Source organism: Boleophthalmus pectinirostris, unplaced genomic scaffold (genome assembly GCF_026225935.1).
Source record: "Boleophthalmus pectinirostris isolate CB_2022bp ecotype Guang Dong unplaced genomic scaffold, ASM2622593v1 HiC_scaffold_16, whole genome shotgun sequence".
Classification (NCBI taxonomy): Eukaryota; Metazoa; Chordata; class Actinopteri; order Gobiiformes; family Gobiidae; genus Boleophthalmus; species Boleophthalmus pectinirostris.
The window spans coordinates 26,546,521-26,564,248 of NW_026571095.1; the positions used below are offsets into that span (position 1 = coordinate 26,546,521).

The following is a 17,728-nucleotide window of genomic DNA, read 5'->3' on the forward strand; positions in this document are numbered from 1 at the left end:
CTTTGTTTAGACCTGGTTTAGTCCTTGTTTAGACCTGGTTTAATCTTTGTTTAGACCTGGTTTAATCTTTGTTTAGACCTGGTTTAGTCCTTGTTTAGACCTGGTTTATTGTTTAGACCTGGTTTAGTCCTGGTTTAGACCTGGTTTAGTCCTGGTTTACACCTGGTTTAGTCCTTGTTTAGTCCTGGTTTAATCTTTGTTTAGACCTGGTTTAGTCCTTGTTTAAGTTTCCCTTTGTTTAGACCTGGTTTAATCTTTGTTTAGACCTGGTTTAGTCCTTGTTTAGTCCTGGTTTAATCTTTGTTTAGACCTGGTTTAGTCCTTGTTTAGACCTGGTTTAATCTTTGTTTAGACCTGGTTTAATCTTTGTTTAGACCTGGTTTAGTCCTTGTTTAGACCTTGTTTTTTTTAGTCCTTGTTTAGTCCTGGTTTAACCTGGTTTAGTCCCTGTTTAGACCTGGTTTAGTCCTTGTTTAGTCCTGGTTTAATCTTTGTTTTGTTTAGACCTGGTTTAATCTTTGTTTAGACCTGGTTTAGTCTGGTTTAATCTTTGTTTAGACCTGGTTTAATCTTTGTTTAGACCTGGTTTAGTCCTTGTTTAGACCTGGTTTAATCTTTGTTTAGACCTGGTTTAATCTTTGTTTAGACCTGGTTTAATCTTTGTTTAGACCTGGTTTAGTCCTTGTTTAGTCCTGGTTTAATCTTTGTTTAGACCTGGTTTAGTCCTTGTTTAGTCCTTGGTTTAATCTTTGTTTAGACCTGGTTTAGTCCTTGTTTATTATCTGCCTTTATCCCTTTTCTGCCCGTGCTTTCTTCCTGGTTCGGAGCTGGTTTTGTCACCACACGCCTGCGGATAAGTACAACATTTCCTGATGGGATCTTTCCATGTGTGGCGTATTAGGCTAGCTCCCGCGGTGAGTGATAAATGGTGCGTTCGAGGGCGCTCACAAACACTCGTAACACTGTAAACTTCCCTCTTCCTCAGCACATCAGAGCCCCATAATACAGTCATCTATCATTACATTTTCCCTTCGTACAAATGAGCGCGGAATAGCATGACAATTCATCTTAATCTGACACCCACAGAGCGAGCAAACATCACCGGATTGCTGGAGCTTTCCTCATTTTGGCGTTCAAGTCGGTGTGATACACTTAGAGCTGATTCACTGGACAGGAAATCGGAAACCCAAAATCTTAAATGAAAAGAAGAGAGCGGTGAATTTGAGATGTGGAATTATCTTTGGTATGGCTCAAACTGTGAACTCAATTGTAACACCAAACAAATAATTTTTTCAGTGTTTATTTTCTGTCTTTAAAACACAGAAGAAAACAGAACTAGATCATTTCAAACTGTTTGCAGTGGTCCAAAGTCATTCCTCACTAACAAAGTCCTTCCTTGTCGACACACACTACATATAATATAACGCTTTCTAATCAAATCCTGATTTATTTTGACCTCAAGAGATGTTTTTACAATGTAGCTGTACTGGATAATTCACAATTTGCTCATATTCATGGGGACAAAATCAGGTACAGTGACTTTAAAACTGTTCAAATCAAATTTATTTAGCCCTAAAGTGGTTTATAGAAGGAATTACAGATCCTTTTGCGATTTTAGTGGATAGTTCGTATGTGACCAATGCCTCATCCCAGTCGTTTTTACAACAAATTTAAGGAATTCTACCTCTATAACCTCCATAACGAACTTTGCTTTGTGCACAGACATAAAATTTAAGTTCTAAGCCTTATTAAAGATTCGGTGGCTCTGTCAAAATTATATAAAATGCATCTGATTGATCCACCGTATTGACCGCCGATCTTGAGATCAGAGAAATTTGCAGTGGAGGGCCCAGGATTTTAAAAGTTACATCAGGTTATTCATCTTGTTTTCAGATTTATTATCTACTTACTATACCTTCTTTCGAGTGTTTAATTCTAGTCTAGAGGTAAGGTATTTTTCAGATTATAAATAGCTCCGGAGTATAAGTCGCACCTGCCAAAAAATTCGTAAAGAAGATGAAAAAAACATCTATAAGTCGCACCGGACTATAAGTGGCACTTTTTGGGGGAAATTAATTTTATAAAATCAGAGACCAAGAACTGACATTTCATCTTGAAAGGTAAGTTATAGTAATAACAATAGAACAGAGAACAACAGACTGTTAACGTCACATATGAACAGTTCTTCAGATAAATATAACATAAACAACAGAACAGAACAAGTTTACCAAACTCTCCATCTCACTCCAAATCACTAAATCCATTGAATTCTTTATCCTCGGTGTCACTTTTGAGCAACTCTGTGAGTTTAAAATGGAGCGCCTCTTCCTCTTCTGTGTAGCTGTCGTCAGACTCAGCATCAGTTCCACTTAGAATTATTCCGGCCTTTCTGAATCCCAACAGTTTTCAGTCTCACTGAAGTCCAGACTTTGTTGGTCCATTCAGTGACTTCCAGGAAAGTTGCATGATGCATCCTCTCAGTTGTCACAAGTTTCTCGCTCACTGCAAACTTTCTTTCTGCTGCTCGATTACAGTTTTCAGCTGCATATTTCGCTACTTGCAGCTTGTAATCTGCAAAATATGATTTTGTTTTTGGGGGCATTTGTGTTCAGTCTTCTCAATCGTCTTCATAAGTTTGTTTAAATTTTTAAATTTTCAGTGGTACAGAATGGTAATGTGTGATCGACTGACATGATACAGACAGGACAGAGGCTCTTTCTGCAGGAGACATGCGCAGTAGAGCAAAGTGACAGTGGTACAGGAGCAGCAGATACTGACACACAAGACTAGAGCCTCTCACGACTGTCATGGTGTAAATTTTAATATACAAGTTGCACCAGAATATAAGTCACAGGACCACTGAAACCATGAAAGAAAGTGTGACTTAGAGTAAATACAGTAGTTTATTTTAAGATAACTTGTCAAGTAAATTTATCTTGCTGCATGGATAGAGAGTTTCACTACTTTTAAGTCATTTTCTCACAGATTCAAGTGTTTATATCTTATCTTTTGATCAAGCTTTTTCGCAGCGTTCACTTTGAATCTGTTTCAAGATTTGGCCCTCAGGTGAGAAAAGTTTGGACACCTCTGATTTATATGAACACTTTGAGATATTTATGCTGATTAAACTTTTCTCTAGGTTCCTCTCATAAGTTTATAAGCTGTGTTTGAGTTTAAGTGTCTTTATTTTCACTAATCATCCGTATTACAATATGGGCCGGGAAGATTAAACCGTTTTTTTACCCCAAATACAAGCACACATTTGCATATTCCTCATTTAAGCATTCTTCTCAGTGACTGAACACAGTGCTGATTCAGTTTTCTTAACGTCGCCCGAGGTCTTACCCACCCCTCCCTCCCTCCTTGAAACACATTCCTATTCCACCATCGCAAAACCCCTACAAGCCCGCCACGTCGCCCTCTCGTCTAATTGCAGATTAAAGACTGCGCTGGTGCGTCCGGCCGATACAAATGTCACCACTTCGTCACTTTTTCGCTGAAGAATGGATTCGCGATTAGCTTCACGTCGAGGGCCCCGGCGGAAATGAGTGTTTGGGTAGCAGCGGGCGCCTGCGTAGCATATGGCACGAGACAGGCCCCAAATTGAATAAACAGAGGAGATGCGCGAAAACAAAGCAGCGGGAGCGGCGTCATTAGACAGCGGCCGTCCGTCTGAGCGATGCGACGATGGCGCGGGCCGTGGGGTCGCTGCAGCGGTAACGGAGAGGGCCGATCAGCGGGCGGACTGGCGTACTTAAATCTTCCACTGCTCGGCTCCCCAGGGCTCCCAGGCACAGGCATTAGACATGAGCATACACTGCAAAACAAAAAGAGGGGAAGGTCAGGATCAGTTCACATGACTTGATTTTGCTATGTTGTGTGTGCAAAAATATTGACATATCGATATATCGTGTCGTTTAATGTGATAATACAGTATCGATATATTACCCAGAGTGTTTTTTTGGTATATTTTACTAAACTATTTTATGAAAGAGCTATAATTTTGTTGTTTGTTTGGAGAAAGTTCACTTTATGAATTACACTTTTTTACATTTTCACTGTTTTGAGTAAAATGAGGTGGTTTAATAAAGACTTTTAGTATCACAGCCATGACTTAAGCTTTGTTTTAGAAATACACTACTAGTCAAAAGTTTTAGAACACCACACCTTTTCCAGTTTTTTGCCGTTTACTGTTGACCAAAACGTATTCTAAACTTTTGGTTCATGAAAGTGTCCACCTTTGGCAGATATAACAGCTGAACACACTCGTGGCTCGTTCTTTTTACAAGAGAAATCAAATATTCTTCATAAAGTTCTTCCCAAGTCTGTTGCAGAAGTTCCCTTAAATGTGTGGCACTTGTAGGTTTCTTGGTTTTCACTCTTGTGTCCAGTTCATCCCAAACCAACTCGATGGGGTTTAAGTTTGGAGGCTGGACACTCCATGTTTTCAAGCTTTACCATCTTGTTTTTTCTCCTGAGGTAGTTTTGGCAGAGCTTGGACTTGTGTTTTGAATCTTTTATCTTTTTTTTTTTAACCTCTGTCTGTTCTTTACTTACCTTTGTACCATTTCAAGTTCTTCATTGGACTAGCACGACTTGAATTGCAATAAATAACTGGAAAAATGAGGGTGTTCTAAAACTTCTGACCAGTAGTGTATATCGTATCAAGTCATATTGAATCGAAAGTGCACTGTATCGAAAACATCTTATCGTGGACTATATATCAAGGTATGTATGATAACGGCAACTTCTTAATGATACCCAGCCCTGTTTTTGTTATACATAATTTACCACCAATGTCATTAACATGCTAGGCTTTAATCTGAGCTTTATTACCTCCGCCAAGGAGGTTATGTTTTTGCCGGCGTTTGTTTGTCTGTTTGTTTGTTTGTTTGTTTGTCTGTTAGCAACATAACTCAAAAAGTTATGGACCGATTTTGATGAAATTTTCAGGATTTGTTGGAAATGTGAAAAGGAAGAACTGATTTCATTTTGGGGTTGATCCGGAAGAAATCCTGGATTCTGGATCACTTTGAAATTTTAGTTAACATTGTGGTAAATGGAGCCAAAAACTTTGTTTCTCAATATCTCGGTTAATTATTGACCAAACCCCATGAAATTTGACTCAGGGATGGACAATGGGATCCTCTTTCATATTCCAAATTGAAAGATACGAGACAAATATTTATGGAAAACACAATTAATATGAGGGGGACTGTAGTCCTTGGCGGAGGTCTGCGCTCTCTGAGTGCTTTTCTAGTTTTGACATGGTCTGACCAGAAAGAGCTGACATAGTTGGAACTACAGGTGATATAAAAAGTCTCTCACACATAAAATTGAAGTCACAGGAAAGCTCGCATTAGTCAACAGTTTTTTAGTTACTCGCTCTCAATATTATGTTGAAAATCAAGGACAATGAGTGCTTGTATCGATCACAGGCTTTTCAAACAGTTTTGAAACTTTTTTGACAGTGTTTGCTATTGTGTGCACTGTCTCTCCAATCCAATCCACTTTATTTCTATAGCATAATTCATAAACAAAACCGTTTCCAAACTGCTGCACAAATACAAATAAATCATATCCAACTGAAATATAAAATAAAGCTTTATTTAACTCCACTAGTCCTCGTTAAGACAATAAAACTAGTCAAATCAAATAAGAGCAAGAATACCAATAAATAATGAAAGAGTAAAACAAAAAACTAAAAATAAATAAAAGACACAGAGGACCACACAACTCACGCGGTGTTAAAAGCCAGAGAATAAAAGTGGGTCTTAAGACGAGACTTGAAACACTCCACTGTGTCTCCATGGTAACTGCTGAACATTCCACAACAGAGGTACATGGTACAAGTAGAAAACCCCCAGCGTGACGTCACTACAAAGTATCAATGCTCCAAATTGGAGATCGGCTGATATGTGTTTTTGCACGGCCGATATCTGATGGCCGATAAACTCTGACAATATTTCTGGGCAGATTTTGATCATTTTTTGATTTAAATAGAATGAATTATTCCTCACTTACCCTATATTCTCCGAGCATCGTTATTATTCACAGTGATGAGTTTATAAGTGCTTTTCACATTTTTTCAGACTTTCCAGAGTGGAAGTTTGCTGTCATGTCGAACAACAACTAGCATGCTAACAGTGCAGTTCTTGAGTTTCTGACACTAGTGCGCTTTATAATTGAATGCAGACAATTCGCAGTAGGCTTATTTTGACCTGAAGAGCTGCTTATACATTATATCTGTACCGGGGCGAGACGTGTTGCTCAAATACATGGGAAAAATCGGGTACTGGCGTTTGAAAGAGGCAGTATTTTAGTCCTATGGGGTATTAACTGCTAAAATATAACATATAAACGTGATATTTTTTACCCGGGACAGTCCCTGTTTTGAGCCCTGTCCCAGCAGATTTATACAAAACCAGTGATTTGTCCAAGTTTCATACAGGAAATGTCCCAAGTGTCTTTATTTTTTGACCAATTTGACCTAAACCAGGACTAATCTAAGACTAAACCAGAACTACATCAGATCTACACCAGGTTTAAAACAGGAGTATCACAATTTTTGACTAATCTGCATGGCCAATAAACTCTGCCAATATTTTTGAGCAGATTTTTATCATTTATCTAAAATATATGACTTGAAATTACTATAAATATTGTCTATACTTTACCTCTCTGCATAGTTAATGTATAAAAAAGAAAAAAATATTCTCAGTACAAATAACATTTCAAACAACAACGTTTTAATAACTGAATCAATCCAAATTAATTCATTAGTAAGAAGAAATATTCAGTCATTTTACCTTGTGCAGAGTTTTTTACAGTGCAGTCTTGGAGCTCCCCGAGGCTCCCAGGCGAAGACATTAGACATAGAGATAACTACTGTATTTTGCATCTCAAGCTGTTTGCCATTGCTCCCTAATGCACTGTCTGTGAGATGGATGTGGGGCGCTCAGAGTGATCATGCCATTTGTTATTTTTCACGACAGGAGATTCCTCTGTAATCTGCAGGAGAGCGTCTGTCGGAGGCCAGAGATCAGGAGCTGGTTTGTGTAGAGCACAGGGACAGCGCAGTGTGACCGAGGACTTTACAACGCTAACGTGTTACCAGACATCGTGCGCTTTGATTTGCTTTGTTCAGTGAAAGACCTGCCCGATCGGCCGGTTATGGAGCGGCAGTGGTTCAGCGGGGAGAGTGCGCACGCTCGGATTTGAAGGTCGCTTGTTTGAATCCTGCTCTCGATCTAAACATCACTGGTAGAGCGGTCAGATCCACTTGTGTGTCTGTGTGTGTTGCTGCTTGTAGGTGCCTCCAGTTGACGTAGTGACGCTCACTGGTACTTCAGCAGAAAAAATCCACTGGGCTGAGACGAGATTTTTCTCATAGAGCGCAATGTAATCACAAACTGCACGTGTTGGGCTGAAAGTACACCTACAACTTTCAAAAACGTCAGATTTTCGTCCATTTTTACGGTTTTATTTTACGGGCTATTAGGCGCTCTGGATTATAAGGCGCACGGTCATTAAATGGTCTATTTTCGAACTTTTTTCACAAATAAACCGCACCGGACTTTAAACGAAACACAACAGTTGGATGGGTCAGTGGGACTTTGTTTGTTCGTTCACGGTGACTCTGGGCTTTGTTCAGTTGTGGCGTGTAGGGAGGGTGCTGTCTGAGACCGCTGGATTGTCGACGTGTTCGCAGTGACTCAGTTGTTCAGTTGTGTCTAGAAGTGGCACACTGCACTCGCTTTTTCGGTTTGTTCCTTCGTTCCGTTCCTCGTCTGTGTGGAGTGATGAGTGTGTCTGTGGGTGTTTTTCACTGTGCGGTCACTGTCTGCTCCGTGTGTGTTTGTGTGCGCTGTGGGTGGTGCGGCTTTGTAGCTTACTGAAGTCGCGCTGGGACACCCGAGTGGATTCGTGTATGGGGCGCTCTGGATTGCGGGGCGCACTGTCGTTTGTTGATGGGGTTAGAGGCTTAAGAGCGTCTAATAGTGTGGAAAATATGGTAGTTTTAGATCATAAACTTTTTCTCAGCTCAACTTCCCTCAGTTGTCTTAAAAAATGTTTTATAATCGAGTGCAGTGTACTTTTTGGGAATTCAAACTGTCCGTGATTGGCTGACAGGGCATTGTCAACTTTCACAAAGGTCGGATTTTGTAGGGACTTTTTTGTATTTTCACAACATAAACATAAAAATCCTCAAAACGCCTAAAATTTAGCTTTGTAAAATTTAGACCTAGACCTGCTCTAGCGCCACACTAGCAGATCTCGCTCTGATTGGTCCAAACGCTCCACGCCGTGCACGATACAGACATCACACAGTTGAGAGGAGCTCGCCCGTATTGAGGAAGTAAATGCGGAAAAGAAAATTGTTTTTGAGCCCATGCGCCAATGAAGACAGACCACTGAAAACAATACGTCGCCATCTTAGTTTCACCTTCAGATCATAGACTGTGTAAAAGAAGTGGACTAAGCGAGTGTGACGTCAACCATACCGTTCAGCGCCGCTCAAATGAGGCTCACGATGCTCCCAGTTACAGGAGGGAATCTCGAATGTGGAATGTTTTTGACGGACAAAATAGCGAAAAATTAAAAAAAAATTCAGGATCACGTAGAGCGGGTTAATACAAACACTTTAAGACCAAAATGACGAGGCTCACAGCAGCAGGTACAGAGAAAAGGGCGACAAGATCCCAGTGTAAGTCAATTCCAGGGTCAGAAGGAGCCGGAAGATCCTCCTGGAGCACTTCCTGTTTGTCTCATATATACGGTCTATGTTTCAGATATAATTATGGTTCTATGGAGTTCACTGGTCTGTGTGTGTAAATTGGTAAGTGATTTGTTGATGTAAAGCCACAGACTGTAGATATAAATTGACACAGCAAACATGCGAGCCACTGCGTTCCAAATAGGAAGTGATCATGGGGGCACTTCCGGCTCCACTGACTCTGGCTCCAGTTGACTTTACATTATAAAACCCCCTTTCTTTGCAACTACTGCAGTGAGCCTTGTCATTTTGGTCTTAAAATGTTTGTATTTACCTGCTCTACAAGATCCTGGGGTTTTTATTTCCCTATTTTGTCCATGAATACTATTTGTAATATGGATCTCGGCTCTTGCCTTGTGAACTGCATTTGACTAGAACCGAGTCCACTTCTTTTTACGTCTTTGTCTGTATGTAAAGCCCTTTGAGTGGCTTCAAAGTAGAAAAGTGCAATGTAAATGTGGCCATTTACGGTCCCTTTATTCTGTTTGAATCCAGAAGAGTCTGGCATCGTAATAGTATAGAAGAAAGTACTATTATTTAAAGTTGAAAATGACATTCTACTGCCTAAATAAAGAGTGTTTTTATTATTATTTTGGTAGCTGAATTGGTCAAAGTCAATTCCTTATTACTGAAATAGTTTGAAATTTTTGTATCGTGACAAGAGTAAATCCTGTGCGTCCCCTTCTATCAGTTTACCGAACCTCAAATGAGTTCAAATCCTGATCATTTTCATTTGTCTGCACAATCAAATCCTGCTTTCTTTCGCATGATGATTACAGCGTGTTTTGCCAAATGCACTAATGTAATTTTAGCCTAATCTCCCAAACAGACAGGTATTAGCCTCGCGTAGCCACATAAGAACATGACAAAGGAATCTGTTCAAATTAAAACGAGCATTGTGCAGTTAAGCCTTTAGTTTAATCCCATGCGTAAGATTTAAAGGTGCTGTCCCTGATTTTTACCGTCTGAAAAACATGAAAAACAGAACCAGTACATTTGAAACGGTTTGCAGTGGCCCAGAGTTTATCCCCCAAATACCTTTATATATTCTGAGCATCCTAATTATTCACGGTGATGAGTTTTTAAGTGCTTTTCGCAAATCTCAGACTTTCCAGAGTTGAAGTTTGCTTTCGTGGTAATATTAACAACAACTAGCATGCTAACAGTGCAGTTCTTGATTCTCTGACACTCTTGTACGTGTTCCTCAAATACAGGGTGTCCCAAAAAATTTGACATAATTTCGCAGGCCAGTAATTTAGGCAATTCTTGTTGAAATAACCTAAAATTTTGGCTTTGACTGTATAGAAATAGATTACGAGTTTATGTTTAATGTTTTATTTTTGTTCTGTTTTCAGAGTGAGCCATGCTGTTCACTCCCAAAGAGAGTTCATTTTGCGTCTCGGAATGTACTCGCACACACATATGTAATCCTTTAGCCTTGCATAAATAGACTATCCTCTTTAAACTTTTGGTACCAAGTCAAAAAATTGTTTGCCTGTTGGTGAAGTTTTTCCAAATTTTGCAATGAAGCACTCTGCAGATTCCAAGATGTAAAATTTGATCTGTTTCTATACATTCTCTGAAAATTTGAGGTTATTTCAACAAGAACTGCCAAAATTAATGGCCTCCGAATTATGTCAAGTTTTTTGGGACACCCTGTACATGGGAAAAATTTGGTGCTGGCCTTTTAAAGAGGGCGTATTTTAGTCGTATGGGTATTAATTTCTGATATAAAACGTATTTAGATCACCATGTTACCATGTTGTTATTTGCCGAAAACAATGTATTAAAATTAAGTTTCTCTTGTTTTTGAGTCTCATATCCCTTTTCTGTCCACGCTGAGTCACTCCTCCTTCAGAGCGCTATCACATTACAGTATACTTACACTGCGATGCTGGAATTTTGCGCCGCATACAGACTGAACCAGGACTGAACCAGGACTGAACCAGGACTAAACCAGGACTAAAACAGCACTAAAACCGTACTAAGTGTAGGGACGGGCCCGGAGGTGCGCCCGCGTAGACTGTCTGGGTGATCAGGACTGAGATCAGGACCAGACTAGAACTAGCCCAGGACTGAAACTGGGACCGGACCAGACTGGGACCAGACCGGGACTGACATTCGGGGCCAGACCAGGACTGAGACCAGAACCAGACTGGGACTGAGACCAGGACTGATACCGGGACCTGGTTTATTCCTTGTTCAGTCCTGGTTTAGACCTGATTTAGTCCTCTTTTCACCCTGTTTTAGTCCTGGTTCAGTCCATATGCAGTGCAAAAGTCCAGCATCGCAGTTTAAGTCACTGAAACGGGAAACGACCGTTATCCATTTTTTTCCCTTTTTCATTTAAACACAAAATTGAAAACTGAATTGAAAACAAAATCATTATCCGTTTTTCTATTTTGGTTTTGGAGACAAATAATGAAGAAAATTGTTGTTTTTTTCACTTTCTTATTTTTGGTTTTATTTTGAAAAACGAATGAAAGAATGATATACGGATTGTTTTGTATCACGTTTTGTATATTCGTAAAGAACTGTCGTGTGGGTGACTTGTACGAAATCTTACAGCCAACCAGAAGCAGGGTTCAAATAGGCCTGGGAAAGATCTCTAAATGACTCAAACATGCATGGATGACATAAAAAAACACTTGAGGCATGTTTTCCACGAGGGTAGAAAGCTCCAAAAGATATCGCCCGCCCGTCTTTAACGCCATTTGATCGGGACCAGACTGTATCCCGCGAGCTCCAACTGGGTCAATAAAAGCAGGTTGACTTTTTCAGTTCAGTGCGATTCTGCCGCGTCTGGATCCTATGGCTAATTTTAAATCGTCACAAGCGCTGATATATTTAGGTTACGGTGTCACGCCTTACCCGTATTCTCATCGAGTTCTACGGAGGCGCCCGGGTTAACGTCTGCAGCTCTAATATTATCTTAAAATGTCTATAGCCCGCGGCATTTCTACGCTCTTATTGCATTTATCCGTGAGTCATGCCACCGCTAGCCTCCGTCTGATCGGATTTGGACACGTTTGGTATATTTTTATGATTGTATTTTATTTCGTTGAGTTCAATCTGAAAATAACGAAATGACGGAAACTACAGAAACAACCAGTGCAGTGTTGTTGTGTCCTCGGGCAAGACATTTTGAAACGTTATAGGGCCGATATTGATCAAAAACAGACCCAGACCAAGAGTTGTGTTTTGTTTCACTCGCATGTTGTGTGTCATTTTCTCAGTCTGAAAATACTCAGTTCCACCTTGTGATGTCAAGTGGTAATACAGGAAGTGCTCCACTGTGTTTTTTAACTCCATACACCTTCACAAGAATCATTTGAATCCGTGTATCATTTGTTCATTCGTTTTTCAATATAAAACCAAAAATAAGAAAATGAAAAAAACAACAATTTTCTTCATTATTTGTCTCCAAAACCAAAATGAAAAAACAGATAATAATTCGTATTTTCAGTTTTCGATTTTGTGTTTAAATGAATCATGAAAAAAATGGATGACAGCCTTTTCCCGTTTACGTTACAATGCCGGACTTTGGCGCCACATACGGACTGAACCAGGACTGGACCAGGACTAAACCAGGTTTGGGACCAGACCGGAACCAGACTGGGACTGAGACCAGGACTTAGACCAGGACTGAGTGCGGGACCAGAGCAGGACTGAGACCGGGACTGAGACGGGGACCAGACCGGGACTGAGACCGGGATGAGACTGGGACTGAGACGGGGACCAAACCGGGACTGAGATGGGGACCAGACCGGGACTGAGACTGGGAACAGGACCGGGACTGAGACTGGGATGAGACTGGGACTGAGACCAGGACCGGACCGGGACTGAGACGGGGACCAGACCGGGACTGAGACCGGGATGAGACTGGGACTGAGACCGGGACCAGACCGGGACTGAGTGCGGGACCAGACCAGGACTGAGACGGGGACCAGACCAGGACTGAGTGCGGGACCAGACCAGGACTGAGACTGTGACCAGACCAGGACTGAGACCGGGATGAGACTGGGACTGAGACCAGGACCAGACCAGGACTGAGACTGTGACCAGACAAGGACTGAGACTGGGATGAGACTGGGACTGAGACTGGGACCAGACCAGACCAGGACTGAGACTGTGACCAGACCAGGACTGAGACCGGGATGAGACTGGGACTGAGACCAGGACCAGACCAGGACTGAGACGGGGACCAGACCAGGACTGAGACGGGGACCAGACCCGGACTGAGACGGGGACCAGACCAGGACTGAGACCGGGATGAGACTGGGACTGAGACCAGGACCAGACCGGGACTGAGACTGGGGACTGAGACCAGGGCTGAGACCGGGACCAGACCAGCACAGAAAACGGTTTAGTCTTGGTTTAGTGCTGGTTCAGTCTGTATGTGGCACAAAAGTCCGACATCGCAATTTAAGTCACGTAAACTGGAAACGGTTATTATCCGTTTTTTACATTATTCATTTAAACACGAAATCGAAAACTGAAAAAAACTAATCGTTATCAGTTTTCTTCATTTTGGTTTTAAAGACAAATAATGAAGAAAGTAGTTGTTTTTTTTTGTTTGTTTGTTTTCTTATTTTTGGTTTTATATTGAAAAACAAATGATCGAACGATACACGGATTCATTTGGATAATTTGCGACCCTGGAACCTACAGCTATTGTTTAAACCTTTTTGAAACATCTTTGCCTCAGACTTTCTGTACCGACTTCAACTGAACGTAAAACAAAAACAACTTTCAAACTACCACTTCATGACATCACAAGTTGGAACAGAGCATTTTGGAGATGTAGACAGACTAATAATGCAGTGAAACATGTGTGAATGAAACAAAACACAACTCCAGGTTTGTTTTTGATGAGGAAACAACATTCCAACATGACTTAAAGCACCGTTGCTCTGGCTTCCAGTTCGTTTTAGAGTTGATTTTCAGATTTTATTGTTTGTTTTTAAAGCTTCCCACGTTACATCTCAGATCTCATCCACATTTACTCCACCTCGCTCTCTTTAATTTTCTGTCTCTTAACACCACGCAAGTTGTGTGGTCCTCTGTCTTTTATTTTATTTATGTTTTTTACCTTTTTATTATTTATTGATATTCTTGCTCTTATTTGATTTAGTAGAGCTTTATTTTATATTTCTTTTGGATATGTTTTATTTGTATTGTGCAGCACTTTGGAAACTGTTTTGTTTATGAAATGTGCTGTAGAAATAAAGTGGATTGGATTGGATAAAGCTCACAGGAGTCCATTTTACATAATGTAGGACCTTTTAAAAACAGTGCCTCGTGTAACTTTTCTGGTGGAGGGCCTGTCAAATACTTTTCTCCATGGAGATTGATGGAGAGAGTTAGTGTTTTGTCTGGAGTGTTTCACAGTATGGTATTAAACCTTTCTATCTTCATGGAGACCAAACCAGACCAAGTTACAGGTCAGAAGGCCTGTCTTTCTAGGTATTTTTGAGCTATAATACCACTTGTAATTGAATAAATCTAAAGTAGAGCTGTTTAATGTGATACTGTGGAACATTCCAGGCAGAGCGATGGCATATAAAACTTTTCTCGAAATAGTTTATCCGATTTCTAACTGTTCCTTTGTTTCTGTGTGAAGGAAACTGGCGAAGAAGCGTAAGGAGACCCTGAACAGCACGAGGCAGGAGATGACGGTGATGGTGAACTCCATGGACAAGAGCTACACGGAGCAGGGCACCAGCTGTGACGAGGCCCTCTCCTTCATGGACACGCACGCCTCCCACAGCCTCAACACCAGCCACAGTGTGAACGCGCGCAGCGAGGGGGCGCTCACGCTCAACACGCGCAGCGAGTGTGCACTCACGCTCAACGGAAGAGGTAAGACGACTCACGGAGATCACTGAGAGGGCGAAAGGGCAGATACGGGCAGTGGGGCGGGTCTTAAAGGTGTAACATTTCTAGTGGAGGGTCCGCCACCTGGTTGTGTCCATGCAGATCTTATTGCTTTTTCCAGAATGTTCCACAGTATAGATTAAACCTACACTCTACGCTACATTACAATTCAGATCTGTGGAGTGTCGCCTCTATTCACAGAAGCAATAATTGTATTTTTGAGCAATAAAAACACCCATAATTAATAGATTCTAGATGGATATGTTTAATGTCATACCATGGAACATTCCAGGGAAAGCAATAACATCTCCATGGAGACAAGCAGGTAGTGGACCCTTCACTAGAAACGTTGTGCAGCTTTAAAGGAAGGGCTGAGCGGTATGGGAAAAACATTAGTCACAATGTTTTTCCTCATATTGATCAATCTTAATTTTATTTATTTATTTTTTTATTAGATTTTATTTTGTCTTTTCAAAAACAGTCAGCTCAAAATCATCTAAAATGTCTCTTAGTGTGGACTTAGAACAAACTTTTAATCACTGCCATTTAACAGAAAAACAAATCAAATTTCTTCCTCCAAAGTCTTGTGTCTGCTCCAAACCTCACAGAGAATTGTCTGTGAACTTGTAGACGGTCCATCACCTGCTTGACCCCATGAAGTCCATGTTTTTTTCTTTACCTAAAATGTTCCACTGTAAGGCATTAATGTTGTCTATCTTCTTGGGGATGAGCTGACAACGGCAGATCTGTGGAATGCATGTAAGATGCAAATTGCAAGGCCATTTTAGTCAATAAATCCATGTTTAATGGAATAAATATATGACATTGTATGTTTAAAGCATAGAAATGTTTAAATGGACATAGATAACAGACTGTTAACATCACAAATGAACAGTTCTTCAGATAACTATAGCATAAACAAACAGAACAAGTTTACCAAACTCTCCATCTCACTCCAAATCACTAAATCCATTGAATTCTTCATCATCGGTGTCACTTCTGAACAACTCTGCGACATCCGGAGGTAAACAGAGCACCACTTCCTCTTCTGTGTAGCTGTCATTAGACTCAGCATCAGTTCCAGCTAGAATTATTCTGGCCTTTTTGAATCCCGACAGGATGGTTTCGGTGTCACTGAAGTCCAGACTTTGTCGATCCATCCACTGACTACCAAGAAAGTTGCATGACCCGGTTACCGTGAAGTTGTGTTCTCCATCCCCGACAGTGCCTCACAAGTTTCTCGCTCACTCCAAAGTTTCTTTGTGCTGCTTAATTAACATTTTTGGCTGAATATTTCAATACTTGGAGCAGGACAGAGGCTCCTTCTGCAGGAGACACCCTCTCGTGGCTGTCAGTGTAAAAAATTTAATATATAAGTCGCAGGACCGCCCAAACCATGAAAAAAAGTGCGACTTGTAGTCCGAAAAATACGGTAAATGTAAGAGCCATGGTGAGCCTTAGACGAAACAGACCTTAGAAACAGTTATTCATTTATCAGTGCACCAAGTTAGGCATCAAAATTACACATTTAAAGTGGTAATTAATCAAATTTTACTTATTATCCACAACACACAGAATTCAGGAATCCCTTGGCGAGCTACTTGGAAGGGGGTGGAGAGCTACTGGTCTATGGTTTAAAGCTACCGTCTGTAGTTTTAATGCCATTTAATTTCATTTTACGTCACTCAAATAACTTTGCAATTAACTCTCTTTGTAACTTTACTCCACTTACAACTTTACATTGTTCATTCAACTTTTCACAGCCAGTACATTCAGATTAGATAAACCTTTTTTTTTTTTTTTTTTTTTTATAGATTTTATGTGATCTTCAAAGGTTGCAACTTCAAAAGCTGATTTTTTTGCACATTTCATTTTGAACTCCTCTAATGACTTGATGTGATCTAAACAGACCTGACCCGCCTGCGCGCCCCGTCTCAGCATGGGCCTGTAAAGGAGGAACAGAGTAAATAATAAATACTGTTTAATCACCTCACATTTTTCTGTCTCTACATCAGTCCTCAAATCTGGAGAGTAAACATCGGACTTCCACTAAAGTCCCGAAAATCTCAGTGCATTGATACTTTGCAGTGACAGTACTACGTGCATCTCTATCGGCGGAAAGTTCAGTAGTTACCATGGTGATACAATGCACACTTGAGCAAAAACTGTCAAAAAAGATTGGCTCAAGAAACTCAAGATGAAAGCACTACTCTTTTGGAAGCTTTTTTTAGTCATATTATACTTTAATCTGTGTTTTATTTGAACACAATCGGACCAAAAACAGCCGACTTGATTGGAGCTAGAACAGGTGAGCTGATCTGTGTTCATAAACAAGTTTCTCCAAGTCTAAGTCTTCTCTAAGTCTCTAAATTAGGGCTAAACCATGTAGTGCTAAATCAGGACTATAAGATTGGACTAAATTAGGACTAAACCAGGACAGAACCAGGACGAAACCAGGACAAAACCAGGACGAAACCAGGACGAAACCAGGAGTAAAATAGGACAAAACCAGGACGAAACCAGGACTGAACCAGGAGGAAACCAGGACGAAACCAGGACTGAACCAGGAGGAAACCAGGAGTAAAATAGGACAAAACCAGGAGTGAACCAGGAGTAAACCAGGACGAAACCAGGATGGGACCAGGAGTAAACCGGGACGAAACAGGACGAAAACCAGGAGAAACCAGGAGGAAACCAGGAGGAAACAGGAGGAAACAGGAGGAAAATAGGACAAAACCAGGACAAAACCAGGAGAAACCAGGACGAAACCAGGAGTAAAATAGGACAAAACCAGAGTGAACCAGGAGTGAAACCAGGAGTAAACCAGGACGAAACCAGGACGAAACCAGGACAAAACCAGGAGTAAACCAGGACGAAACCAGGAGTAAAATAGGACAAAACCAGGAGTGAACCAGGACGAAACCAGGACGAAACCAGGACGAAACCAGGACAAAACCAGGAGTAAACCAGGACGAAACCAGGAGTAAAATAGGACAAAACCAGGAGTGAACCAGGACAAAACCAGGACGAAACCAGGACGAAACCAGGACAAAACCAGGAGAAACCAGGACGAAA

At 40.9% G+C, this 17,728-nt stretch overlaps 1 protein-coding gene across 1 annotated transcript in view; it reads left to right on the plus strand.

Moving 5' to 3' along the window:
- LOC110153462 (protein tyrosine phosphatase receptor type M) overlaps positions 1–17,728 on the plus strand; it is a 583,698-nt gene that overhangs the window by 413,080 nt on the left and 152,890 nt on the right. The window contains exon 16 of the mRNA XM_055151363.1: positions 14,400–14,557. Coding sequence (XP_055007338.1) covers positions 14,400–14,557 — 158 coding nt within the window. The remainder of the gene's footprint in view (positions 1–14,399; positions 14,558–17,728) is intronic.